Source organism: Stenella coeruleoalba (assembly GCF_951394435.1).
Source record: "Stenella coeruleoalba genome assembly, chromosome: 3".
In the NCBI taxonomy this organism is placed as follows: Eukaryota; Metazoa; Chordata; class Mammalia; order Artiodactyla; family Delphinidae; genus Stenella; species Stenella coeruleoalba.
Genome location: NC_137148.1, coordinates 94771770 through 94798574, shown reverse-complemented (window position 1 = coordinate 94798574; position 26805 = coordinate 94771770). Strand labels below are relative to the sequence as shown.

At 39.0% G+C, this 26805-nt stretch overlaps 1 protein-coding gene across 1 annotated transcript in view; it reads right to left on the bottom strand.

Moving 5' to 3' along the window:
- Positions 1 to 233: 233 nt before the first annotated feature.
- Positions 234 to 26805, bottom strand: part of LVRN (laeverin) — a gene marked incomplete at its 3' end in the record, with an annotated part of 78885 nt that continues 52313 nt past the window's right edge. Inside the window, exons 7-20 of the mRNA XM_079918635.1 lie at positions 25513 to 25656; positions 24456 to 24521; positions 24296 to 24361; positions 23704 to 23876; positions 21674 to 21750; positions 20858 to 20997; positions 18710 to 18765; positions 14818 to 14971; positions 13296 to 13390; positions 11249 to 11356; positions 10346 to 10513; positions 9987 to 10124; positions 3163 to 3292; positions 234 to 374 (exon numbers count right to left, since the gene is read on the bottom strand). Of these exons, the coding sequence (XP_079774761.1) occupies positions 234 to 374; positions 3163 to 3292; positions 9987 to 10124; positions 10346 to 10513; positions 11249 to 11356; positions 13296 to 13390; positions 14818 to 14971; positions 18710 to 18765; positions 20858 to 20997; positions 21674 to 21750; positions 23704 to 23876; positions 24296 to 24361; positions 24456 to 24521; positions 25513 to 25656 (1656 nt within the window). The remainder of the gene's footprint in view (positions 375 to 3162; positions 3293 to 9986; positions 10125 to 10345; positions 10514 to 11248; positions 11357 to 13295; positions 13391 to 14817; positions 14972 to 18709; positions 18766 to 20857; positions 20998 to 21673; positions 21751 to 23703; positions 23877 to 24295; positions 24362 to 24455; positions 24522 to 25512; positions 25657 to 26805) is intronic.

Below are 26805 nucleotides of genomic sequence, written 5' to 3'. Positions count from 1 at the left end.
CCCAACATGAAGCAAAATCTTCCCCAGAAATACAGCATTATTGGCAAAATCCTCAACAATCACTGAGCCTCAGGGCCAAACGTGACAATAGGGGAAGAACAGGACTCTGAGTAGTAAATGTGACTGAAATACGAATAACAAAACGTGTGGTTTTCCAGACTCACAGAATATTGGAAGACAAAACCGTGAGCACATTATAATATGCAAGAGAAGGGCCGAAAGTTGCCACTAAATTATGTGTTTTTCTGTAGCCACGCAGCTATCCTGGCACTTCGCTCCTTGTTTTTCAGATTTTCATTCTTTATTGTCTGTAATTTGGCCTGAACTGTGAGTCTCTGGTGCTCCTCCAACATGTTACTGCAAAACTGCTGCAGCTGAAAGGACAAAGAGACGGTTGGTCCATCAGTGCAATTGAACTTCTCACGTAGGCACAGTAAGACAAAGTTCATGTTAAGTAGCGACATGATCTTGTGAATGGATGATGACAGTTGGAATGAGTAGAAATGTCTGTCCCTATATGGTGTGTCCCTGAGGAGACTGTGACTGAGAAAATGTGATGAAGACCACACCAGTCCTGAAGAATCCGATGCAGACTGGAAGCTCCAGGAAGTAGGAACTTTGTCTATTCTACTCACTGCTCTATTCCCCAAGCACATAGTAGGTGCTCAATAAAGATTTCCAGAATGCATATTGGATATTATACAAGATTTGTAGACAGAGACACAATGAGACCTTTCCTTATTTCAAAAGAAACTTTGCAACTTCCAAAGTTCAAAACTGGTACACAACATCCATGTCTTTACAAATGTTACCCTTTATTTAAGAATATTTATAGTGGATTCATCCACTGGTTAAATTCCTTCATTGAGTCAGGTCAAGCATTCAGTTATGGGAATGTTTGTTGCAATATTACATTCAAGCCAGACGGATCCCGATTGAATAATTGGGATAATAATAATTGAACTGAATAAATCATATTCCAAAAGTCTATTTCTGTGTCATTGGATTATAACTCAGAACACACATTACCATAAAATGACAGTGTACCCTACCAGCTCACAAAAGGTCACATAAACCCTAATGTACTTGAAATTAGGTAGTAATAGGGTTGTCAAGCCTAACTACAATGCAAAAGACAAATAAGGTTCTAGGAAAAAGTAGATTAAGGGGCCAGGAGCAAACTTCCCATTCTCTCCCACACCTGGGCATTCCTGCCAGGCAGTGGGAGCCACACACCAGCAGCACCACCCACGATTGAGCACCTACAGTGGGTGGGAGGGGAATGTGTGTCTGTGGGACTGTGTGTGTGGGGCTTCACGGGTGCTTGAGAGCATGAGTGAGGACAGGCTCCAGCAGGGTGGAGTAGAAAGACCAGAGCAAGAGATAAGGAGAGTGTATAAAAACTGTGCTGGTGTGGAGGGAAAAGGAATTCATATGACTTTCTTTTCATTTACCATTTTTAGTAATTGTTTTCAATATTATCACGTGAACCAATACATTGCAGTAGGACTGTTGGTCATTAACAGCTTTTTGACAAAGATATTCACGGTAGCTAACTCACTTGTTTTCAAAATTACAATAATTTAACTACTGCTAAATCCATTTTTGCATTTTTTTAATGAACTATCAGTGATTATAGAATTTTGGAACTTTGGGGATTGCTAAAGTTATGCAAACTTCATTCATTCGTTCAACAACAACAAAACTACTGGGTTTTGTAGAGATAAAGATGAACAGAGGCACTTTTGAAGATATCAACACAAACTCAGTTGATTCTAGGAGCTTTTGTTCCAGGATTTTTGGGTGTGCCCCTCACTCTCTTGTCTGGGGAATCCTTGATAAATCAGGTCCTGACAGCTCAGCCTCAGGCGGGCCAAAACCCAAACAAAGATCGTTCCTTCAGGAATTACCAGTTCTTCCTCTCTCTCTCATAGTAACAACTATATAGGATGATTTGGGAGCACAGAGGAGGAGAGGGTGTAAATTAGTTAGTTAAAAATTTCCTAGAGGGCTTCCCTGGTGGCGCAGTGGTTAAGCATCCGCCTGCCAATGCAGGGGACCACGGGTTCAATCCCTGGTCCAGGAAGATCCTACATGCAGCGGAGCAACTGGGCCCCTGCATCACAGCTACTGAGCCTGCACTCTAGAGCCCGTGAGCCACAACTGCTGAAGCCAGCGAGGCACAACTACTGAAGCCCGCGTGCCTAGAGCCCATGCTCTGTAACAAGAGAAGCCACTGCAATGAGAAGCCCGCATGCAGCAACGAAGACCCAATGCAGCCAAAAATAAATAAATTTATTAAAAAAAAAATTTCCTAGAATATGTGGTTGAAGCAGGGTCTTAAAGGAGGATTAGGAATTACCCAGCCAAGGACAGGCATGAGGAGGGCACCCCAGACAGAAGGCAGTGTTTCTGAAATCTGGGAAATGTACAACAACATGATAATTTAAGAAATTCTGTTAAGTGGTACAGTGTAACTAGAGGAAAAGTGTTCGGGGGTACCTATGCCTCTTATTCTCTGACACTGGTTGGTGAAGTGGGCAAAAGTGAAGCTAGGGAGTAACACAGGGGCCAGATTATGAAGGGCTTCATGTGCTAATGACAAGATTTTAAAATTTCTTCTAAAAACTATGATGAGATACTGAAACTTTGGGAGCAGGGCAATGACCGGCAGTGATGTGATGGATGGGATGGAGGGAAGAACAGCCTACGCCAGGGAGCCCGGGCCATAGTCTACTGCAATAATTCAGGTGAAGTACAACCCTCCATGAACAAGAATGGTCTCTATTTCAAGAGCAAGACAGAATTAAAAGACATTTCCTGGGCTTCCCTGGTGGCACAGTGGTTGGGAGTCCACCTGCCGATGCAGGGGACACGGGTTCAAGCCCTGGTCTGGGAGGATCCCACATGCCGCGGAGCGGCTGGGCCCATGTGCCACAACTGCCGAGGCCCGCATGCCTGGAGCCCGTGCTCTGCAACGGGAGAGGCCACGGCAGTGAGAAGCCCGCGCACCACAATGAAGACCCAACGCAGCCAAAAATAAATAAATAAATAATAATTAATAAAAGACATTTCCTGCACAGTGATAATACCGTGAATGGAGCATAGAATGTAACAATTCAGAAAAGCATATTACTTTTAATTTTAGCAACTCCAAACTACACAAAAAATGGCTTCCAAATTGTCTTTATAATGCACAATATCTATAGTACTTACCTCTAAGATCTGTAAATCCGTACTTATGGTTCTCCCTATTACGTATAACAGAGTAACCAATGATTGTGTTCCATACCTACAAAGCAACGAGATGCTAATCACGAGTGGAAAATGTTTGGCAAGACAAAGCTACAGAGCAGATAAATGCTAAGTATACAGCCCTTATTAATTCCTAACTCCCACATCTAAGCAAAGCCATATATGAACTTGTTTAGCTTCATCTTTTCATAGAAAATCCATGCTATAGGAAAGTCTATTAGCACAAAGAATTATAGTTTAATATTGATTTGTGTAACAGATAGCTTTAAAAGTTTCATTTAAATATAAAAAGCTGTTCCTAAAAGCAGTAACAACAACTGTTTTTATCTTTCAAAATGAAGTGGTTAGAACAGATGTCACATACCCAAATTAAGAAATTTTAAAAGAGAATAGGTAGGGCTTCCCTGGTGGCGCAGTGGTTGAGAGTCCGCCTGCCATGCAGGGGACACGGGTTCGTGCCCCGGTCCAGGAAGATCCCACATGCCGCGGAGCGGCTGCGCCCATGAGCCATGGCCGCTGAGCCTGCGCGTCCGGAGCCTGTGCTCCGCAACGGGAGAGGCCACAACAGTGAGAGGCCCGCGTACCGCAAAAAAAAAAAAAAAAAAAAAAAAAAAAGAGAGAATAGGTAAATACTCAAAGTATACCCCTTAAAAAGTGTAGTTAATATAGAATCAGTTTCAGAAACGCTGACTAAAATACCCTGAAAGCTTATTGAAACTTCTGCATTTGTATATGCTTTTTGGAAAGAGATTCTCAAAATGTTGGTGATCCCTGAGGGCTAAGTACTCTGGCTTTCCTTAAGCTCCCTCAAACAGGTATGGTAACTGAAACTTCCCCTTTAGTTTAGTGACCTTGAGTAACTGACAAGAATTGTCTGAAAAACAGCCATGAAATGTTGCTATGGAAAAACAGCAGATACATACCTGCTCAAAGTGTTGCTGTAGTTAAAAAAGTAAAGAAAGACTTTTGGATGCATTAAAAAGGAAAGAAAATTTAAAAGGTTAATATAATGGCCTGGACAAGAAAGGGTTGAATCAGGATTCTGTCTTGATAGTTGATAGTTAACACATACAATTGGTTTACTTCAAAAATGTATACTTGAAATTAAAAATTGTAAGAGTTAACATCGGCATGATATGCAGACAAAGGTGAGAGAAACACAGTGCTTTTGTCCTTTTTAAGCTCCCAGCTATAACTTAAGCTGAGTCTACTTCAGCAAAGTGGAGGATAAGAGACTGTCTACATATAATTCAGGCAACCAAATCTGTTTCTATGGGGAAAGAAGAAATATTTCTTAGTTCTTCATTTTGGTTGGCCAGGTTTAAAAAGCCTGTGAAATGACTCAAGAAATTTGACAAAATTTGCAAAGAAACTGAGTTCCAGACTTAAAAAAAAGTAGGAAACAAAAGAAAACTACCTACGTTGCTAAATGTGTGATTTTTCTACCAAATACAGGAGAAAGGTTACCCCAGAGGCAGGGCTGGGTTTGAAGTTACCTATAGTTAGAAGCATTGGGATGGAGATTAAATGAGATAATGTACACTGAAGCACCTATCAGGGTGCCTGGCACACTTCATTCCTTCCTGTTCTTGAAAGTTTCAAGAGGAGATATCTTTGAGACAGATGATTTATCCTTCTGGTTGAGAGAGCAATCTCTTTGAAACAGTACTCAACAAAAATATATACATTACAGAAAGCTTAGCCCACCAGTAGTCAAAGGTATTAACATGAAGACAGGAGGCAACGTTTGTCAGGATAGTTGCCCTTTCAAGAAATTGATAACATTCAGTGCTAGTCAGCGTGATTTGGGACTCTAGCCCATCTCACCTTCCGCTTCTCTCCTTTCTCACATTTGCCCTCCCCTCCCACCCCTTCCCCTGCCATGTCTGATTTCCTGCAGCAAGCTTGGCCACTTAGGCAAGCATGGAGGCAGCCAGGTTATCTCGCCTCACCCAGAGATAGGCAGTGAAAATGGGCCCTCCAGTGCTTGGACACAGCACTCCGATAACATCTTAATTCTCTCAGTTTGTTCCAATTTAACCCTTTCAACTCTATGTTCCCCATCATGAAATACAACAGAGTAGAAGTAAAAATGATTGTAAGTTTCTGCTATATTTAAAAAGGATAACCAACAAGGACCTACTGTATAGCACAGGGAACTCTGCCCAATGTTATGTGGCAGCCTGGATGGGAGGGGAACCTGGGGGAGAATGGATACATGTATATGTATGGCTGAGTTGCTTTGCTGTGCACCTGAAACTATCAGAGCATTGCTAATCGGCGAGACTCCAATTTAAAATAAAAAGTTAAAGAAAAAAGAGTGTAGGTTTTTCAAGCATAGGACTTTAGCCAGTATCACATATTTGGAGAAGAAATAAGGGGTTTGGTGAAGAAGAGGGTAAGATTCGTTTTGGATCAGTTGAGTCTGAAAGTGATGATACCTTGTATTCTATATTCAAATAAAGCTAGGGTATTGCTGTAGGCGGTGAAGCCTGAATCGTTTTATGAAAGCCAAAAGCAACATAACAAGCATGAAGCAAACATCATTTCTACCACATCCAATAAGAAGTCACAAAAATCCTATTGTTTCGTGTCTATTCACACATTTCTTCATAGGAGCTATGCACAAGTGCAGGTTCATACTGATTTCTCTGTAACCTGAAAGATGTCTTTATGGTTAGTGGAAGCTCCCTCACTGGGATCAGTATCCAAAAGATCAACTCATCTAACAATTAACTAAATACCCCACAGCCACCAGTGCAGTGCCCTGCACATGGGACTGAGAAGCAGTAACAAACCAAAGTTGTTTTACTCAAGCAAGTGTTCCAAAATATATATTCAGATTAGGCTCCCTGGGAAGAATTTGGGGCCTGGCTAAGGGGAGCAGATGTTCCTGGACTGCTATTGGCAGTGTCTCAACTCTAACGCTTGACCAGCCCTATTGCCTCCTTTCCAGGGCCCTAAGCTCCAGCCAGTTATGACGATCAGTCCCAAGTCGGACTCTCAGCCTTGCCCCCAGGCAATTACTGGTGTCCTCCCTTCCATGTAGAAGGTGAGTTTTTCCACCTGCTTGTTCAAATCCCCCTTCTTCTCTTTGAATCCCTAGAGCACTCTCCATCTGTCCTCTGTAACATTTATCGGAGACCGTGTCTTAATCACTTTATAACCCCCAACAACAGCTTGAACTAACTGTGCCTTGGCATAGAAAAACCAGAACTTCTTATTACCAGAAAGAACTTTACAGCTGATCACATACGACATCTTTCATTTTATGCAAGAGGAAACCAAGGCCTAAATGTTAACTAATAGGCCATCAATAAATAAATGTTGTTCTAGTTACAGTTCCAGATGAGAGGGTTAGAGAATTTAGTTTCTCATCTGTCTTTCGCCTGGAACAACTGATCTACTGGCAGACTGACACTTTGTTTACATTAGCATAGACGGTGCATAGCAGGATTGCAGTGACAAGATGCTGGGCTAGATGCTAGATTTCCTTCTGACGGGCTTCTTGGAGCTTTATGATGCTAACATATACTGTGAATTTGTGGAGGTTAAAATAGACAGTTTCCAAACCGATGGGCTACTGTCTCCTTTGTTTACAGAAGGCTTGTCAGTGTCTCCATGAATAACGCTCAGTGAAACACACTGGAGAAATACCAGTTTCAAAGCTAATTTGCGAGTGATCGGTCACATTATAGCAAATTTAAAATAAATCCTTTTCACTTAAATAACATAAAATTTAATTTGTCATCGCATTTGTTTACTTACACTTTTATACTAACTTTATCATTTTATGAAGACTGGTGACATACAAATATTCATGTCAAATATAATTGTTTAATAAGTGCTGAGTAAATATTCTGATGTACAAAGAACAAGGTAAGCATTCCTGTGCCATTTTAATGTATATAACATTTTAATTATTAATTTGAACTTTTATTTCCTCTTAACAATCCATATATAATATTACTGTCTATTCAAAATCATTTGCAAAATTCAGCAAGACTGGTGACTATAAATCGAAACCTAAAAATAAATGTTTTAGATGTAGAAGGCAAATTTATTTGAGTCTCAAAGACTTTTTGTAGCAGAATGTGTAAGAGGAGTAACTGAGCTTAATGTATCATAAACAGAAAAGGAAAGGCATCTATTTTATGAGCATGGCATTTTGTTGATAAAAGATAAAAACATTTAAGCCATGGTTAAAAGTGAATGCATTTAGAATTCTAAGACCTTCGTAGGGATAATGAAATACCTGTTTAGAGTTTTTTTTTTTTAAAGGAAGTCCTTCTATACTCGTATTTAATACAGTTAAATCATTTAAATTGCCAGACAATGGACTTTTTAGAGAGCATTGCAAACATGTTTCTGTTCTCCAAATGCAGAAAAAAGTTCTTCTGAGGAATAAAAATTAGCACACACTTAAATTAAGAGCAATCTTTCCCATGGGTTGCTCAAAGCCATTTGGGGGGCTTAACTAGTTACATGTGCTGTGTATGGTATAGAAAGAGAGGAGAAATAAATTGAGAGGCTGTTTTACCCCTTAGAGCAGTGTTGTCGAGTTGAATTCTCTCTATCTGAGCTGTCCAGTACGGTAGCTACTGGCCACACTGAGCACTTAAAACAAGGCTAGTACAACTGAGGAACTGAATTTTTTGTTTGTTTGTTTTGGCTGTGCCACAAGGCCTATGGGATCTTAGTTCCCCAACCAGGGGTCGAGGATTGAACCTGTGCCCCCTGCAGTGGAAGCGTGGAGTCCTAACCATTGGACCACCAGGGAATTCCCTGAGGAGTTGAAGTTTAAATTTTATTTAATTGTACTTAATTTATATTTAAATAGCCATATGTTGGCTAGTAGTTATCATATTGAGCAATGCAGGCTTAGATATTTTTTTAATCCAGTGTCAATTGGTTCCATGTTAAACTACACCGGGGTCACCTGGGGTGCTAGAAAAAGGTATAGATTTTGCACCCTATTCTGGCAGATTCTGATTTTCAAGGGGTAGAGTGGGCTTGGGAGTCTTTAGGTGTAGGAACCACCTAAAGCTGCATCTTTCTCAGGGCCCGGCAGGGCATCTGAAGGCATGGAGACTGTGATAGGCTGCGGTGATTACAATCTGGGTCCTCAGGAAAATCATCACTTATTTTTTAAAGGAGCTGTTCTCTCAGCAGTTTAATTCCAAAATTGCTGCTAGACTGTTCCGCAGGATGCTCTGGAAGAAAACAGTCAGGGACTGTAGCTGAAGTGAATGATCTTGAGCAAAATGATCACGGCAGCAAGAGGGCAGATGGCTTCCAGTCCAGGCAAAGCTAGGCATGTCAGCCCAAGAGGGGGCATGATGGGGGTCAGAGCCTTCGATACAAGCTCCAGGGAGAGAGAACAGAACGTAACAGACAGCCCTAGGAGGCTGGAACCTCTGAAACCTCATGGAACAAGGCGACCTGAGTAAATACTTCTGATTTATACCCAACTCCCAAATTCCCACTGGGAAGTAGGACCTGGGAAGGAAGGCATTACCTTTAATGACTTAAACAAAAATGGAAGACATAGTTTACCCCCAAGGTCATAAGGCTCTCTGAACAATGAACCTAGAATGATAATTTAAAACAAGAGATAAGGCCAATTTTCTCAATATTGTGAGTATGCTATGCATGTCCCCCTGATGAGCCAGAAAAACGGTACTGTACAAAAGAGCTTTTATCTACATGTTTAAAATTTCTGATTTAAAAATACATTTTTGGTGTATTGTGAAGGTGTTCAATACATGTCCATAAAAGGAAAACATTCCATTATTTTGCTGTATAAGAGAACCATATTCAGATTCTTAAACATTTATATTCTAAATATATCTTCTGTTCCAAAGACCTAAATTTATTTGCAAAAAGTATCTTCCAACTTTACAGCTGTGTATGTACCTGAACTGTTGTCTACTCTGATCTGCTAACTCTTCAGTATATGAATAGTTGTAGGACATATTATTCGAGGCTTTTAAGAATGCATGGTTCAGGCTTTCAGAGACTGTGAAGCTGGGGAGATCCTGGCCTGGAGAAGGATGCTGTCAGATCTCCTTGTCTTCCCAGCCCTTCGACCCTCCCCTGAAGCCCCTCAATAAAATGGCTTGATCCACCCTCCCACCCCTCGCAAAACGAACGTATGGTTAAGTCATGTTCTAGAAAGAGCAGCTATCGAGGGTATGCTGCCTGACTTGTGCATTTCAACGTCTATTTTACCTGGCAGGCTAAGTAGCAAGCAGATTTAATCTTAAAAGGTGAGAAACATAAAAAGTTCAAGAACATGGAAGCCAGATACAGAAAGGGAATCTGACAAAAGGCACAAGCAATATCCAAGCTTATGTAGTAATGAACATTGCTGTTTCTTAAAGATATGGTGATGGACTTCACAAAAGAAATGAATGGAATGATGTACACTCACACCAAAAAACATGGCTTGCTCTAATCTGTGTCTCTGAAGACAAGATTCTTAGTGGGCACAGTGGGAAATTGAGGTAGATAAGTACCCCATGCAAATCTACATTCACAAAAAAAGCCAAAACTGAGGATAAGTGACCTTATCTTTCACACAGCTAGTTTGTGGTGAGACTAAACGCAGGAAAATGTATCAGTTTTCTAGTCAATGCAAAGGACTTTAGTGACCTGGCCAGACTAAAGTTGAGCCACTAGCACCAAACCAATGAACTAAATGAAAGAGAGGTCTCCCATTTCCTCCTCACCTTTCACTCACAGCTTGCCAGTTGTTGATTAAAAAGTCCTTTGCAACGTATCGGCCAACTTCAGAGGCTGCCACAGCTTCGATTATATTTGTTTCATTAAAAGTGGATGGAGATGTAGTGATGGCATACTCCATATATCTGTAAAAGCGCATGTGGCAGAAAATAAATACGTAAACGTTATCCAATGGAAAGAGTAAATTTAAATAAATGGAGCTAAAATCCCATATGGTTCTAAGTTACTGAATTATAAGTATGTTTCATATTAATTCTTATATTAGCTCATTTCTATTTTTCTCCCTTTGGTTTATTAATTGCATTCCTCCACCAAGAGCCCTTTCAAGGTAAGTTGTAATAATCACCTGTTAAGTATCCACGGATCTTTACTGCAGCTCATTGCATAAGCAAGTTGAATCCTTTCTTCTTCCTTTGTTTTATTGTTGTAGATATTTAACAAAAAATCCCATTCTTTATCATTTCCCAAGGCAATGCCATAACATAAAATCACATTTTTAATCGGATAAGGTATTCTGTAAGGTATAACATGCAATGATATTTTTCATAGCAGTTAAGTTATATGTTAATCTAGGTTGTCATATAGTTGGAAGTATAAATCTAGAAAAAATGTCTGTGATCTCAGATATAAATATCAAAAGTAGGAATCTAGAGAAGCAATTGTGAAAACTGTCATTCATATTAACATCTTGAGATCGTCAAATTAGTTTAGAAACTAAGGAGTCTTGAGGGAGAAGTAAATTAGAACAGTACCAACAGTGTATGTTGATAACTCAGTTTGGTTTCATATCTTATTATCACATTCTCTAAGAGTCCATCTGAGGTCATATTTTAAAGGTAATATAACACCAGAATGACAGAGTGTTGGTCTCAGGTGTCAGTGAGACTGCAAACTTACACAGAAAGAGATGTACTGATGCACTTTTATATATGTGAATAAATAACTATAATGAACAACCTAAATAAGACTCGAGATAACCACAGGTGCGTATTAGGGAATGCACCGGCAATGAGAGGTCCCGGATGACAATTCCGTGTATAAATTCTAATCTATTGCTATGCACAGACCTCCATGAGACAATTGTGTGTGTGTGTGTGTGTTTAAAGGACATATGAAAAAAAAAGTAAGAGAGAGAGATTATCTAAGTAAAAACAAAATGTTCACTCCCAGAGTAAGAGCATCAAAAGGAAGAGAAATTGTTGGTGCTGAAACAGAACAAAAAGAAGGGCAATTACAATATTACACTTACTCATTCTCTGGATGGTTCATCCAGTTTCTGAAAAGGTCTCTTGACAGCTGAAGACAGTCCTCAAGACCCAACCAACATGCAGTTCCAAAAAGTTTTTCCAGTGATATTCTTGAAGGAAATATCAAAGAAAAACATGTATTTTTCATTACTGCATTGATTTTTTCTGCCGCCAAGAATATGTGTTTCATAAAAAGATGGGTATTTGAAAACATCCTTCCAATAACATCAGGTTTGTTAAAAAATAGACTTTGTGGATGGCAACTGTATTTAAGGTTCAGGGAAATATTTGCTGAGAGGCTCTCAGGCACCAAATAAGCTCCAAGACTGGTACTTTCTGAAAGTAAGAAATAAATTACTGCCTTCCTTCATCTCCCTCAAACACACCCGGGTGTACACACATGCCACATCTGTTATCAATTTATTTTTCCTCCCTTCTACAATAACTCCCTTACAGATAACAAAAAATGACTTTTAAGTATCTGATATAACACACTTAAAAATAAAGTTCTTTCTCTACACATGAGAGCAGAGGGAATGGTTTATTTCTCTCCTTCGACAGCAAGCCTCTCCTGGCTTAAGCTTCTGCTTCTTCCTCCTGGCTATTAACGTTGTCTCCAGAAAAAGAATGGAGGTTTCTGCTTTGTTTTTATAGCTGAGCAGAGGTACACATTCCCATTGCAAACGAAATCAGTTCAAAAGAACATGGAGAAGAACAATAAATAAATCCAGATGAGCGGTGCCTTGAGGTGTTGCAGTTTGGAGTAAGGTAAAGGAATTCAAATGGGTCAGGAGTTTCCGGAAAATGCCAAGAGGCAAATCTCCATTGCTCCACCCTCCCTCCAGTTTCATCCCAGCCTGGCCTGACCTTCTGATAAGCAGAGGTAGAATCTCCAGGGGGGGAGACCTTCTGAGAGACAGTTCTGAGCATTCATTTACACATTCACTCCTCTCCCCACCCACCCCAAACTGGTAGCAGCAAGATGGAATTCTCTGGAAGCACAGTCTAACTCCCTGAGATTGCTCTGAAGAGAACTGGCCCAGGGATGCTACAAAAAGCAGGTCACTTCAGGCCAGTTTAGGAGAGCCAAGGCCATGGCTGGTTAACAAAGGTGCTGCCTGGTTGGGCCTTTCTGTTTGCCTATACAACTTGCCTACCCACTTGCCATTCTAGCTCATCCCCGTTGTCTTCCATGCGTCCGTAAATCCAACCACATTGTTTGTCCATTCACACGCCCTAGCTCTAAAATTTCTCCCCTCTCAGAAGGATACTTGTGAGAGAGAATAACCCCACCTTTTGTATTTCTTACTTGGTCTAATTGGTTTCTGCTTGATGTTGACTAGAGCTGTAAATATAATCCCTGTACCATTCATTGTTGGTCACAGATTCCCTCGCTAAATCTGGAAGCCCAGCCTACACACACAAACCTTGTGTCACAGGGAGGCCAGCGGTACTGCAGCCCTGTTTTGCCTTTCACCCCCTTTCCAGAGCAGCATGACAACAGGCATAGTCCCCTAGCCGAACCAATGATGGGGAAATCATTTGCAATACTTGGTCATGCTCACACACAGATGACTGATACAGTTCACTGTCAACCTCCCTAATCATATCTGCATAATGTTAGAATTTCTGTCTGACATAAATAATGGAACTTTTCTCTCTGTCATCAAGAATATACAGAGGGGATTTTTTTCCCCGTGTATCCTTCCTATACCCTCCAATTTGTTTGTATAGCCTGGTTTTGCTTAACACAACCCTTCATCAATAGTACGACATACTTAAGATTTCAACCAGTAGCCTAAGATTGGAGAATATAAAGGTATAAATTCCTGTGTGTACTTGTATGTGCTTCGCAGGTAAATTAAGATTCCCAAACTACTATTTCCTATTAGGATACATGTAGCTCACCAATCCCAAATCTACTATTCTCAAATGGCACACAAATCTCTCAGTGAATCATAACTATTAGTATCTTATTTTATGAATCTGGAAGCCTATCCATTAATATGAATTATTTAATTCAATGATCACTGCTCAAAAAGTACTTACAGAGCTAAATAGTCATCCTGCAATGTTGCCACATTTTCACGAATTATAGTTGAATAAGTATTCCATATTGAGATAAGTCTCTTTAACAGATACTTCTATAAAAAATAAAGAAAATATACTGTTAGTTCTGCTCACAACACCCAATTTACACTGCTTTTCTCTTTGTCTGAAAAGACATTAACAGAGAGGTGACAGATATTTCTTCAGAAGTAATCTTTATTTGTCACTAAATGTATACCTTTTAAAACCTCTATAGGTTCAGTTTCCTCAAACGTAAGCAATACGTAAACAATATGATGTGTGTCAGCACACTGCTTGGCACATAGTAGGAACTCAATAAATATCAAACATTCTTATCATTTACTATCACCCAAACATTTCCAGTTGTCTTTAAAATAGAGAAAAAATGGAGAAATATAAAACAAACTTTCTACCTTGAAACTTCCATGCTTAGTATATATATATCTCTAAAAAAACAAGGAATACTGATTTATGCCTTGGATTAATTTAAGCCCTGACTCCAAAATAAAATTTCTTCAATTGAGCTATCGGCTGGTAAATAATAAGGTTATAATAGTCCTACACTTACCAATATATCCCTCAGAATAAATTAATGTTATTCATTGAAATTTTTAAAAACAAACATTAGCTTTTACTTCTTCACTCAAAACCAGTGATCAGATGTTATCAGTGAACCAACTTGATCCCACCAACAAGTGCCTTCTCCTACTGGTCGCCATGCCACATTCAAGTACGTTCCCATCAGCACTTTGTACACTAGATAAAAGAAAGTCTGGAACCCCGAAGTGCTTGCGATCTCGCCCTCAGACTGCCCCAGACTCTCACTTGGAATCATCACCTACTACACTTGCTGTTTTGTTTGCGGCCCTTAACTCTCCGAGGGGCTGCTCCCAAACTTCGGCTTTGGTTTTACCTGTGCCATCTTTCTTACGATCACTGTTAAAGATCTAATAACAGAAATTTCCCCTTTTAGAAGGACAAGTTGGCATGGTTATTTCTTCATTCATTAACTCTAATTTCGCCATCTCTCTTCCCAATATCAAAAGCAGCTTCAAAATGTTTACTTTTTTGGAATATAACTCTCTGGTTTCAAGTGCCGGCCCTATAAATCAGAGGATATAAATCATGGATATAGACTTGTGAAAAATCATTCTGTTAGACTAACAATCTTTTAGGGAAACAGCTGTTAATAGATACTATCCTTTTTTAATAAGAAAAAAAAGGCATACCATTTCCATCCACTTCTGGTTTCTTAAGACACATTTATACCTCACCAAGAATTAAGAAACTGTCCAAACTTCTCTCATACTCATCTCCTAGACCAGGTCTATGACTAAGGTATTTTCTTCTAAGAGTAAACAACCATTCCTAAGAAAATGAATATATACAGAACAAATAGACTATTATTTTGGGAAAGACCGCTTTCACAGACACTATCTAAAATATGGAAGGAGGAAGACAGAAATTAAAAAAAAAAACCATCTAACAAGAATGAAATTACCTTTAACAGTGGATATATATCATGGCTGTTCACATCAGAAACGAGATCCCTGGTCACTAGGTTCACCAAAACTGCATGCCACACTATGATTTCATCTTCTTCAGCAAGGTACTTGGTTAAATCAAGTGCTGTTTCAATCTCTATATAACTGTTTCTGTTTGGTTTAAAAAAAACCCACAGACTCAAAAACTCATATTTGTTCCATGCTTCAGTGCCTGACTTCAATAAGGTATATGAAATCAAGAAGCTAGAGGGTAAAAGTGCCATCTCATCGATGAAGTAGAACCCAAGCGATGTGGACAGACCCTCAATTTCAGCTTGATAGGTTCAAGTGCCCAAATTCTTGGAGGTTGTAGAAAATCCAGGCCAAATGTTGGGCTGATTGTCAGGCACTAGAATATTTGTGCATTTGGTATACATTCTTAAGAGACTATAATTTCCATTCAACAAGTATTAATTAAAAGTCATTCTCTATCTAATGCTCTGCCAGATACTAGTAGGAACACAAAACAAGTGAACACAAACAGGACACTCCTGTTGCTTACCAGCGAGGAGCTTATTACTTAGTGAAGAGCTGAGACTTGCACGTAAGAAGGTGTTAATCAAAGGCGCTAGCAGAGGCAACGAATACAATAAAGTAGCAAAGAAGAAAAATATACGCATGTGATGCGAGAGGCAGGGAGGCCTTCTGGAGAAGGAAGTTGAGAAAAGCAGTGAAGGAAGGGTAGGATTGGAATAAGTAGAGAGATAGAGGAAGGCAGTTTAAAGTGGGAATTAGTGTGATGGGCAAGAAGATAAAGTGGGAATTAGTGTGATGGGCAGACCAAGTTAACCGAGGCAGGGAATTTCTTTTATGTGTAGTGAGAGATGGGAGTTAATTGGTAAGGTAAATCAAAAGTGTGGAGAGCCTTGAGTATCAGGATGAAGAGTTTACATGGGGTGGGAAGGTGTTTAAACAGCCGGGGTAACATCATGAAATCAATACCTTAAAATTTTGTTGCAACTGTGCTGCAGAAAACAGAATGGACTTCTAATATAAATAGAATTCTAAAGGACTAAAGGCCGGAAGCTAATGCAATAGGCTAGGCAAAGGGTGATGGAAGCTTGGCTTAGCACGGAAGCAGTGAAGGTGGTAAGTGAGGTGAGAATCCAAAAGACATTCCCGAGAACCCCAGAATGAATAGATAAGACATGATGACTTGATGGGAGATGGAGAGAGAGAGAGAGCAGTCAAGGATATCTCTGATGTTTCAAGTGTGGGGATGGGAAACGTAGTAGTAGCTTCGACAGACAGAGAGAAATTGATAGCAGGAGCAATTTAGAGACAGAAATAGAATTCAGTGTTTAAGGTACTGAATTTAAATGACCACAGGATAAACAGAAGACAGGAGGAGACAAATAGACACCTAGATTTAGAAGTCATCAACATATCCTTTCATAAACATTTATTGCGTACCTTATATCTGCTAGGCATGTACATGTACATAATAAAATGATCATTGAAACCATCAGAAGGCATGAATTATCCAGAGGAAAGATAGAAGAAAATAACATAACCATGATTGGTCTTAAGGATGCTCACGGCAGCAGGAAAAAGAGAAGTCAGATCCTGGAGGAGAACTAGGTTTGCATATTGGAGCCTCAGGAAGTCAAAAAAGAAGTTTGCAGGAGGATGTGGTTAACAGTATAAAGTCATGATAATCTTAGAGAAATGTTTCAGCAAAGTAGTGGGCGGGGAAATGTGCTGTACATCACATGGGGAAAAGTAGTAAAAAAACGAAGGATAAAATACGCAGACCTTCATTCAAGAAATACAACAGGCCAAAGAAAGAGAGAACACACTGCATCATTTATTATGTGTACTCCTTAATTTTACTGTCTGGAATTTAAGTTCTGAGCATATATTCATTTTCCTGGTTAGAAACTTATCAGCAGGGCTTATATTGAGTAAATCCAATATAAATGAAATCAATAATTCTGTAATACACTAAAATTCAGGCTCATTAAAATTATACCTACAGTCATCATCATTGGGTAACAAAAATCACTTCAAAATCTTAATTGATAATCTATTTAGTTCCAGAAACTTTTTTTTTTGGATACATCAATTACTTTATTTCCATAACTTCCAGTATCTTAGAAAAATATGAATACATCTTCTACAATCTTCCTAAATTTATCCATTTAAACATTTAGGGGCTTCCCTGGTGGCGCAGTGGTTGAGAGTCCGCCTGCCGATGCAGGGGACACGGGTTCGTACCCCGGTCCGGGAAGATCCCACATGCCGTGGGGCGGCTGGGCCCGTGAGCCATGGCCGCTGAGCCTGCGCGTCCGGAGGCTGTGCTCCGCAACGGGAGAGGCCACAACAGTGAGAGGCCCGCGTACCGCAAAAAAAAACACAAGAAAACCCAAACATTTAGCAATCTTTACAAACGCAAGTCTGAATCACTTGTATTTTACCTAAGTTTTTACTCTTGATTGAGATTTTTAAAATAATGATTCTTATACATTTTGCAATAATCCTATAAATATTTAAACACTATTACTTTTTTCTGTTTACATCATCTCTACTGCATCCTTCTAAAGGTTTTCCTTTAAGGGCTTCCTTTTTTTTTTTTCTCATGGAAAGGCATTTTATTTTATTTATTTATTTTTACAAATTTATTTATTTTATTTTTGGCTGTGTTCGGTCTTCGTTGCTGTGCACAGGCTTTCTCTAGTTGTGGCGAGCGGGGGTTACTCTTCCTTGTGTTGTGCGGGCTTCTCATTGCTGTGGCTTCTCTTGTTGCGGAGCATGGACTCTAGGCGCGCGGGCTTCAGTAGTTATGGCACATGGGCTCAGTAGTTGTGGCTCGCGGGCTCTAGAGTGCAGGCTCAGCAGCTGTGACACATGGGCTTAGTTGCTCCGCGGCATGTGGGATCTTCCCGGACCAGGATCGAACCCATGTCCCCTGCACTGGCAGGCGGATTCTTAACCACTGCGCTACCAGGGAAGCCCAGGGCTTCCTTTTAAAACATTGAATTTTCTTTGCTGCTCCTTTAAGAGTCTTTCAAAATTTCTCCATAATCAGTTTAAACCTTATTATACCAAAGTTAATTTGATTGAAAATATACGATTTTCATATAATTAACTACCAAGTTTTGACTTGAGAAAGAACATATTCCTTCTTGTCAAATTGTTGTAAAAAACATTGTTTTCTGTGGCTTTCATTTCTAATAGTAGTAGATGTTATTGCTCTTATCCTGATAATGACTTTTTTGAATTGCCTTTTTTTCTAATTCTTTTATTGTTGCAAAATACACATAACATTTGTCTTCTTAACCGTTTTAAAGTGTATGGTTCGCTAGTATTAAATACATTCATATGTATAACGGATTCAATTTGCTGTACAGCAGAAACTAACACAACATTGTAAATCAACTGTACTTCAATAAAAAATTTAAAAAAATACATTCATAATGTTGTGCAACCATCATCTCTATCCATCTCCATAATTCTTTTCATCTTGTGAAACTGAAACTCTGTACCCATTAAACAATATCTCCCCATTGCCCCCTCCCACCCTCCTGCACCAGCCCTTGGCAACCACCAGTCTTTCCGTCTCTCTGACTCTGACTACTAAGTACCTCATGTAAATAGAAACATACAGTATTTGTCTTTCTGTGCCTGGCTTATTTCACATAGCTTAATGTCCTCAACGTTCATCCATGTTGTTGCATATTCTAGCAACTTTCATATCATAAATTCCACAATAACCAGAGAATTTGATCCTAATCTTAATAAGTTAGGGCCTATATGTACTAAAGAACCAAGTTCATAGTGATGAGGTTATTATTTTTATAAATTTCTCAAGGTATACGCTAAAATGATGAAAGAAGAAAATATACTCACTTAGACAAGGAAAAGGCATCATCAACCAACTGAAGTCTGTGAATAACAGGAATAGCCTGCAAATGAGATCCAAAAATGTTCAGGAAAAGATGAGAACATTTTTAGTGAAAAAATAACTTTCAAAATAATAACAACATTAAAGATCATTGCTGCTTACAAAGCACTTTCATGTGAATTATGTACAGAGAAATGCTCATTTCTAAGGATAGTTCCCATAATTTATTTATTATACATCTGCTTTTGATAAGTGATCCCTCTAGACATCAATCATAAGGCTTAAATATGGCTGAGAGTTTTGCCAAAATACTCTGTGAAAAACAGCATGTTAAAAAATAAAACAGGAAGCCAAGTTTAAAGGGCCTCTCCAAAACAGAAAGTATACATTAAATCGTATCACAACATCCAAATTGTTGTCAGGGGACTTTTTGGCATAGGAAGCCTTAGAGAATATTACTTAGCTCTATTTTGGCAATAGTGAGGTACTCCTTTCAACGGTATCTCTCTTCTCAAGAGTTTACTAATTTGACACATACCACCAACAAAGCCCTTTGAATCATGAAAAGGCAGGAGTCAACTGCCAACCTAACTCCTCAGGCTTCGGTTTGAGCTCCCTGGCGTTGTCAGGCCACAGGACTCTGTCTCAGCTTGTGTCCTAAGGGTGCCCAAAGTTTCCTACAGCAGTCCTTCAATACCCTCCCCAGCATGTTCATATATGTGGTCCCAGAAAATTTATCTTCACAACATCCCTTTAAGCATCTGAACAAGCCAAGCTTAATTCTTTCCTTTGTTGTAGCCGCATATCCTTTCTGGCAGTAATAATAACACTTACATTTTCTAGATTAATATTAATAATAGAAATGTTTTATTTGCTCAGCAATTATGTTGTATGAATAACTGACCCCAGTTTTCCAATAAGTAAATCTACAAGGGTTTCAAGAAATCATAGCTATAATGGCATGACCTAGTGCTTCCGTGGCTAAGACTGCCCTTAGAAATTAAAAAGAATTTAGCTACTCTGAAAAAGATTTTTAAATAAAGTATTATTATAACTGTTTTTTGTATCTTTATTCAAAAGACCAATGATAATTTTTAAAAATTACTGATCATGTTCTGAATGCCCAAATTGTGTCAGACCTCTGTTAAACATATTACACACATCACCTTATTTAATCTTCACAACAACCCTTTAAGGTCTATTACACCCATTATTACACTGATAAGGAACCCAAGGCATGACTGGGCAAACAAGAGGCCCAAGGTCACACATCTGGTAAATGATGAACAAAAATATGAACAGAAGTCTACCTGACCCAGAACCCGAGCTCTGGACCAGTATGCTGTGCACTGCCTCTTCTGCCAGAGAGGCTGCTATGTGACTCACAGAACTTTTGAAGAGAGAGACACCTAAGATATCTTTTAGTTCAACTCTCTAGTTTTATGAATAGAGACTAAATGAACAGCCCAAGATTTCACAGCAGAGCCAACTCTATAGACCTCTAAGCCAGCACCCATCTGCACCAATGAGGATTTGGTTTAATTCAACCAATTAAAATCTGACTGATAAGAGCTAGCCAATATTTTAATATTTCTATGTTGCCTAATAATTTACAGTTGTTTTTACAACTTAAAGCAATATTGGATTATTATTGATACCTTGTGAATTAAATTGTCTCCTTTGAGGGAGGGTGAAAATACAGTTTTTAGAAAATTAACATTTTCTAGCATATACGTACTGGCACCTATTATGGGCTTTGAAATTTTAAGTATATGTTTACTTACATCATCTCTAATCCTCATAAGGAATAAGAAAGATATGATATTATTCCCATTTTAAAGTGAAGAAATTGAAGCAGAACATTTAACTTGCCTAAGATCACAAAATTAATGGTTAATAGGAAATTCTTCTGATTTTTTACCTAGAAAGGTAAAATTATTGTGGAAAAGTGAGATTAATGTTCAAAAACACAATGCATTCAACCAAAACCTCTCCTTTCTAAGAATAAAAAAAAAAATCCAGTATGCCTTGGGGTGAGGGGTGGCAACAGGGGTCAGGTTCCCACCAGACAGGTTGATGAAAGCTCAACCTCTAAAGGCTAGAGAGTGCAATATTAATGATATTTAATAAAAGGTGTAAAAATATAACCTTACCTTAGGATCTTTTTCAAGCTGTTGATTTAATTTCTTCCAACCAAATTTATCATAGTTAACTCTATAATATCCAGTCATATTCAAATTTAAAATCACCCAGTCATGATCAGAATCTGAAACTTGCATTTCAGGGAATACTTCTACAAAGAAACAGGTGAAAAGTTTGAAATGGTACATTTTAAAAATATTTTACTACACATCTGTACTACACCCTCTTAATTCTAAACAATAAGTCCAATAAAACAAAAAGTAAAGATATTGTAAAATACGTATTGATCTTACCACATAATTATATTTTTTCACATATAATGGCTTTTGATCAGAAACTTTTCTTTAAAGCTCTATGTTCAACAAGAATGATACAATATTTTAGTTGTAAACAAGATAGCTTTCCAAAAGGTAGACATTTCAGGCTTCCCTGGTGGAGCAGTGGTTGAGAGTCCGCCTGCCGATGCAGGGGACACGGGTTCGTGCCCCGGTCTGGGAAGATCCCGCATGCCGCGGAGCGGCTGGGCCCATGAGCCATGGCCACTGAGCCTGCGCGTCCGGAGCCTGTGCTTCGCAACGGAAGAGGCCACAACAGTAAGAGGCCCGCATACCGCAAAATAAAAAAAAAAAAAGAAAGAAAAAAAAAAGATAGACATTTCAACATTTCAGTCTCTGCCTTTATATATATATATATATATATATATATATATATATATATATATATATATATATATATAAAATATATATATGTTTACACACATATATATATACATACACATATATATTTGCATATATATGTGGAGATATTTTTTAAAATTTGTTACTTACTGCTGCTTTTATCTAGCCAGACTAAAGACTGTGTAGTTCCATTTTTTATCCAAAGGATAGGTACAATCCATGTGTCACTTTTTGGAAAAAAATGAAAAATTCAGTTAATGTTCACACATAAGAATATCAGCTCTGAGCCAATATTAAATAAGATAAAATAACTGAACTCAAATTCTTTGGCCATTCCCTGTGGATATGCAGGACTTTGCACTTAGAATTATTCACTGTTGTTTCAGAAGTCAGTTTTGCTTTGGCTATTTATTTACTCTCTTCTTGTGTCTTATAGATTTGCTTCTTTTTATAACTTAAGGTAGCTACTAAGACTCTCCTGTATCTGAAAATTTCAAGGCCTGTTTATATTAAATTACAGCCACCTGGCCTTACTCAGGGGTTATTCAAATGCTACAGACAGACCCAAAGCCATCTGTGCCAAGAGAGTTGAATAATCAGTTAAGAAGAAAAAGCTTGACAAACATTTCAAAATGCTTCTCCACCTCAAGCTTTCTCCTTGTCTGAAAAGTGTTCAACAAAAATCAGCCAGATTATTCATATTACCTGAATGCTGGCATTCTTCCCACATTGGTGGACATGACCTGGATGAAGTCGCTGACCACAGGGAGGACATTAGTCATCTGAAGAGACACACTACTTGGAATTTGGGCAATTATTTCCAATCTTGCTCAAACGCTCAAAAGTCCGGTTTCTCAGACTTTGAACTGAGGGTCTCTGTTTATGTGATAGCTAAGGCCACCTCTTCTCACAAGTCATGAAATACCATAGGGAGAAGGGACCTGCAGGTCTCCTGTTCCCGCCCCTGGGGTTTTAAAGAAAGAGTAGGACAACTTGAAAATTTTGGTGGTGATATATGAAAATTAATTACTCATTTGTGCTGATACTTACTATAATGAGATCTGAGGATCAAAAATTTTATCAAAAACAGTTGGAAGGGCTTCCCTGGTGGTGCAGTGGTTAAGAATCCACCTGCCAATGCAGGGGACACAGGTTTGAGCCCTGGTCCAGGAAGATCCCACATGCCGTGGAACAACTAAGCCGTGCGCCACAACTACTGAGCCTACACTCTAGAGCCTGTGAGCCACAGCTACGGAGCCCACATGCCACAACTACTGAAGCCCACGAGCCTGGAGCCTGTGCTCTGCAACAAGAGAAGCCACCGCAATGAGAAGTCTGTGTACTGCAGCAAAGAGTAGCCCCCTCTCACCACAACTAGAGAAAGCCCGCACGCAGCAACGAAAACCCAACGCAGCCAAAAATAAATAAATAAATAAATTTATTTTAAAAAAACAGTTGAAAATTATCTAACAAGAAAGAGAAGGAAAGGGGAGGAGAAAGTGATGAATGCTAAGCCACTTTATACTTATTATTCCATTTCACTTCTACAATAATCCCCTGGGATATATGTTATTACATTTACTTTATAGATAAGGCAAATGAAACTCAGAGATTTTGAATAAGACTTACCTAAGGTTTGAATCTGGGATCTATAATTCTAACATTTTAGGTATGGCTACAAAAGCACAGATAAGTGCATGGGCAGACATGCACAGAATTATTCCTCAAGGATACAGTCACCATTCAGTTCCATTTCTAGGGAAGGGAAGACAACATTGCAACAGGATCCCCTTTCTTCTTAACTAACAGGAGGCATTTCAGGCTCTATTTTACTGCCTTTCACACAGAATTCCGACTAATTCATGACCTCTGTCTAAAGGACAGAAGAGAATGCATAACACCCAAAGCTTTGGTCATGGGTGTGGCCCTATATCCCAGGGGAGGGGCACTGCTTGAATCCCTAAATGCAGGTCTCTGGCCTTGCTCAGCACATGAGGGGCTCTGCCCCATCCTAGCACACCAGCGACATCCTGCATGGAACACTCAGTCACCATCCCAGAATCACCCCATGGACGGGTGTGTATCCAGTAGGGGTTATGCTTCCTCACCCACAGGCTGGTTTCCATTTGATCACAGCTCAATCCCAAGGAAGGTGAAGACAGAGGAGTAAATCTACCTACTTGTGGGTTAGAAGGGTCTGATTTTTAACCTTTCCAAGATAAAATGGCTCCTGTTTCATGACACCAGTAGATACATTTAAGGTGATAACTGGAAAACCACTCTGGTGTGTCCAACTGTCCATGATGCTTTTTACTGTTGCTGGCAAAAGAATTTTACTCTGGTCATCTATGGCCTGTTTTAAAAAAATCATCACAAAAGCAGATATTTATCATCAAAATCTTTTGAGGTAGCAATCTCCTAAAAGAAACTACATAGCTATTCCCTTCCTCATTCATATAGTACAGTAATTCCCAGTGGGTGATATTCTGGACCAAATTTAATTCTGTTCAACTCTCTGTATATGAATGGTTCCTTAGTGCATTCATTCATTCATTCATTCATTTACTGACCACATTTTTTATGGATCTAACATATGCAGGCTCTCTTCTGGGCATTGGGAATATAGTGGTGAAGACTAAAGAAGCAACCCCTGACTTAAAGGAGTGTCACAAACAAGGAAAGATGGTTTTCCTGTGTCATCACCATACACACATGGCCTCCCAATCTTACAAAACAACTCAGCAAAAACATGGCAGGAAGTGAGAGAATTACCATTTGAAAATGCCTCCATAGATCATCTTGCTCAGCATTTGAGTAAGAAAATGTCTCCAAGTATGACTGTCAAAATAGAAAAGTTAAGGTTAAGATAAATAACATGCCAAAGCAATTTATGTTTACTGTTTTCCAGGTAACAACAATTTTGTAAACTCACCTTAAGTGCGCTGATAAATATTTTCTCATTCAAGAAACTAGAAAGCATCCGGGCCAGAGACGCTCCCTAAGACATAAGAAGCTGTCCATTATTTAAACAAAATTCGGTAATCTAAATATTGACGCATTCCATTCTGATAAGCAAGATTCTGGGCTGTGCTTCTGATTGCATTGTGCACTTTAGTTGAATGTCTGAGTTATCCCCAAATGTGCTAATAAAATAGGAGACTGTCACTAATTAATAGGTAAAAGATGAGAAAATGTCCTACATATAGAGTTCAGGGTGCAGTAAAGTTTTTAAACTGAGATACTCATACGGCAAGTGTAAAGAAAAATGGTTGCCTGCCATTCCAGTTCTACAAGGATCAGCCATTAGCCACTGCAGATGCCCACTGAGAGTGCACCCTGGGGGGAATTCAGGATGGAGAAAAACAGGAAGCATTCTGTGCTTTGAGTATCCTGGCCCCTAGATAGTTAAGATGCATATGTAAGGAAAAATTTCAATGACCCCAGATTCTTACATTTTTCCATATACAGAAAAGCACTAAAATTATTAACTTGAGATGTCTGTTCCTTGTGATTAGCAGTAATCTTTTTATGCTTGACTGCATGTTTTTCCCAGCAAAAAAAGTTCAGATATATCCTGGCCCCTCCCTTACCACTTCGGAGTAGTTTCTCAGAGCACTCTGAGAGGCTGTCTCCTGGGCTATAGTCCTCAGTAAGATTCCTGAATAAAACTTAACTCACAACTTTTATGTTGTGTGTTCTTTCAGTCGATACAAGAACAAATGTCTACCAAGCAGAAGGGTTCACCTTAAAAGTAGCAAGCTAAGTCTATATTAATAAAGGTAGATGATACTGAGCACCTATTGTAGTTGATTAATATTTACTAGATAAGAACTGATTTAACCACGTTTTCTGAAATCCATCTATTGAATAATATTAAGGTTTTTGTACCAAAGTTGTGTAGTAGCACGTTAGTCTAGGACCCTTAGAATCCATTTTATGTAGCTTTCTCCAAGAGTGCAGAACAAATGTAAATGTGTAACTGATTTTACCTTGTTGTAAGTAAATAGGTCAAAGAGCTCGTTTATTTCATTGGTTTCTGTGAAATTTTCCACCTTCATGGAGACGGCTCTAGATACCAGGGCGTGATCTTCTCTGAGGACACCATGTAAAATGTTAGAAAAAAAGATCTCATTCTAAAAGGAAAACATTGAGCCACGTTAACTTCTGAGGTGTCACAGAAACACAAAGTTCAACGTTCCTAAAATACTTTCAAAAACTAACACTGAAGAAGGGAAAAATCAATAATTGAGAAGTACTCTTTGGGCTACAATGGGCCAAATAAGTTAGGATTCCTTGAATAACAAAACTCTAGGATACTTTCCTTCCCATTTGGTATCCATTTGTATTTCAATTAAAAAAAATCAATCACAAAAGTTAATGTGGTTTCCAAGAGAGACATCTACATTCCCCTAAGGAGGTTCCTGGCCACCCAGACAGGTCCTCCAGGTAACAGCATCTCTAGGTGGTTTCAACCCTCTAGAATTTTGTTGGTAATCTTATTAGCAATCCCTTAAAATTTATCAGCCTCTGTTACAGGGACATTTATCAACCAAAAGCATGCCAGATTTACAAATTCACAATGATGCTGATGTAATATGAGTTATTAGAAATAAATCCACAGATTGGATACTCATGCATTAAGAGATGGCAATTATTTATATTTTAATAAGTACAGAACTCTCCAAAAGACTAGATCTCTCTCAGACACATGACAAGGGCCATTTCTTTCTGAAGGAAAGCTAGAAGGAAAACCAAAGAATAGTCAAGAGGTACCTGGGAAGACAGAGCCAAACAAAGGGCAGTGGAGAAGCTACAGGGACAGCTCACTCATACCCTGGAGAGCCGGGCGAGCACTTGGTGATCTCCATGAAGTCTCAGCTCCCTAGTGACTCTTGCCGGGGTCCCCAAGTTGACTCTCTAACCTCTCAACAGTGTCAGATAAATTTTCAAATGCTGCCCCACTTCCATTTGCCAATGTTCCAATCAACCCTCTCCTATTAGCACATTATGTTTAGATTTATTAATACTTTGGTTAAGCTATCATCAAACTCCGCTCTTCCCCAAATGAGAAAGCCTGTCATTTAGAGCAATGCATGTGGAAACTTTAATGTCAATAAGGATCCCCTGGGGATTTTGTCAAACTCATATTCTAACAGTTGGTCTGGGCTGGGGACTGTATTTCTAATAAACTACCAGGTGATGCTGATGTTGCTAGTTTGAGAATCACACTCTGAGAAGCAAGGATTTAGAGGAGACATCTGCCTAAGTCTGACCTTATTCAT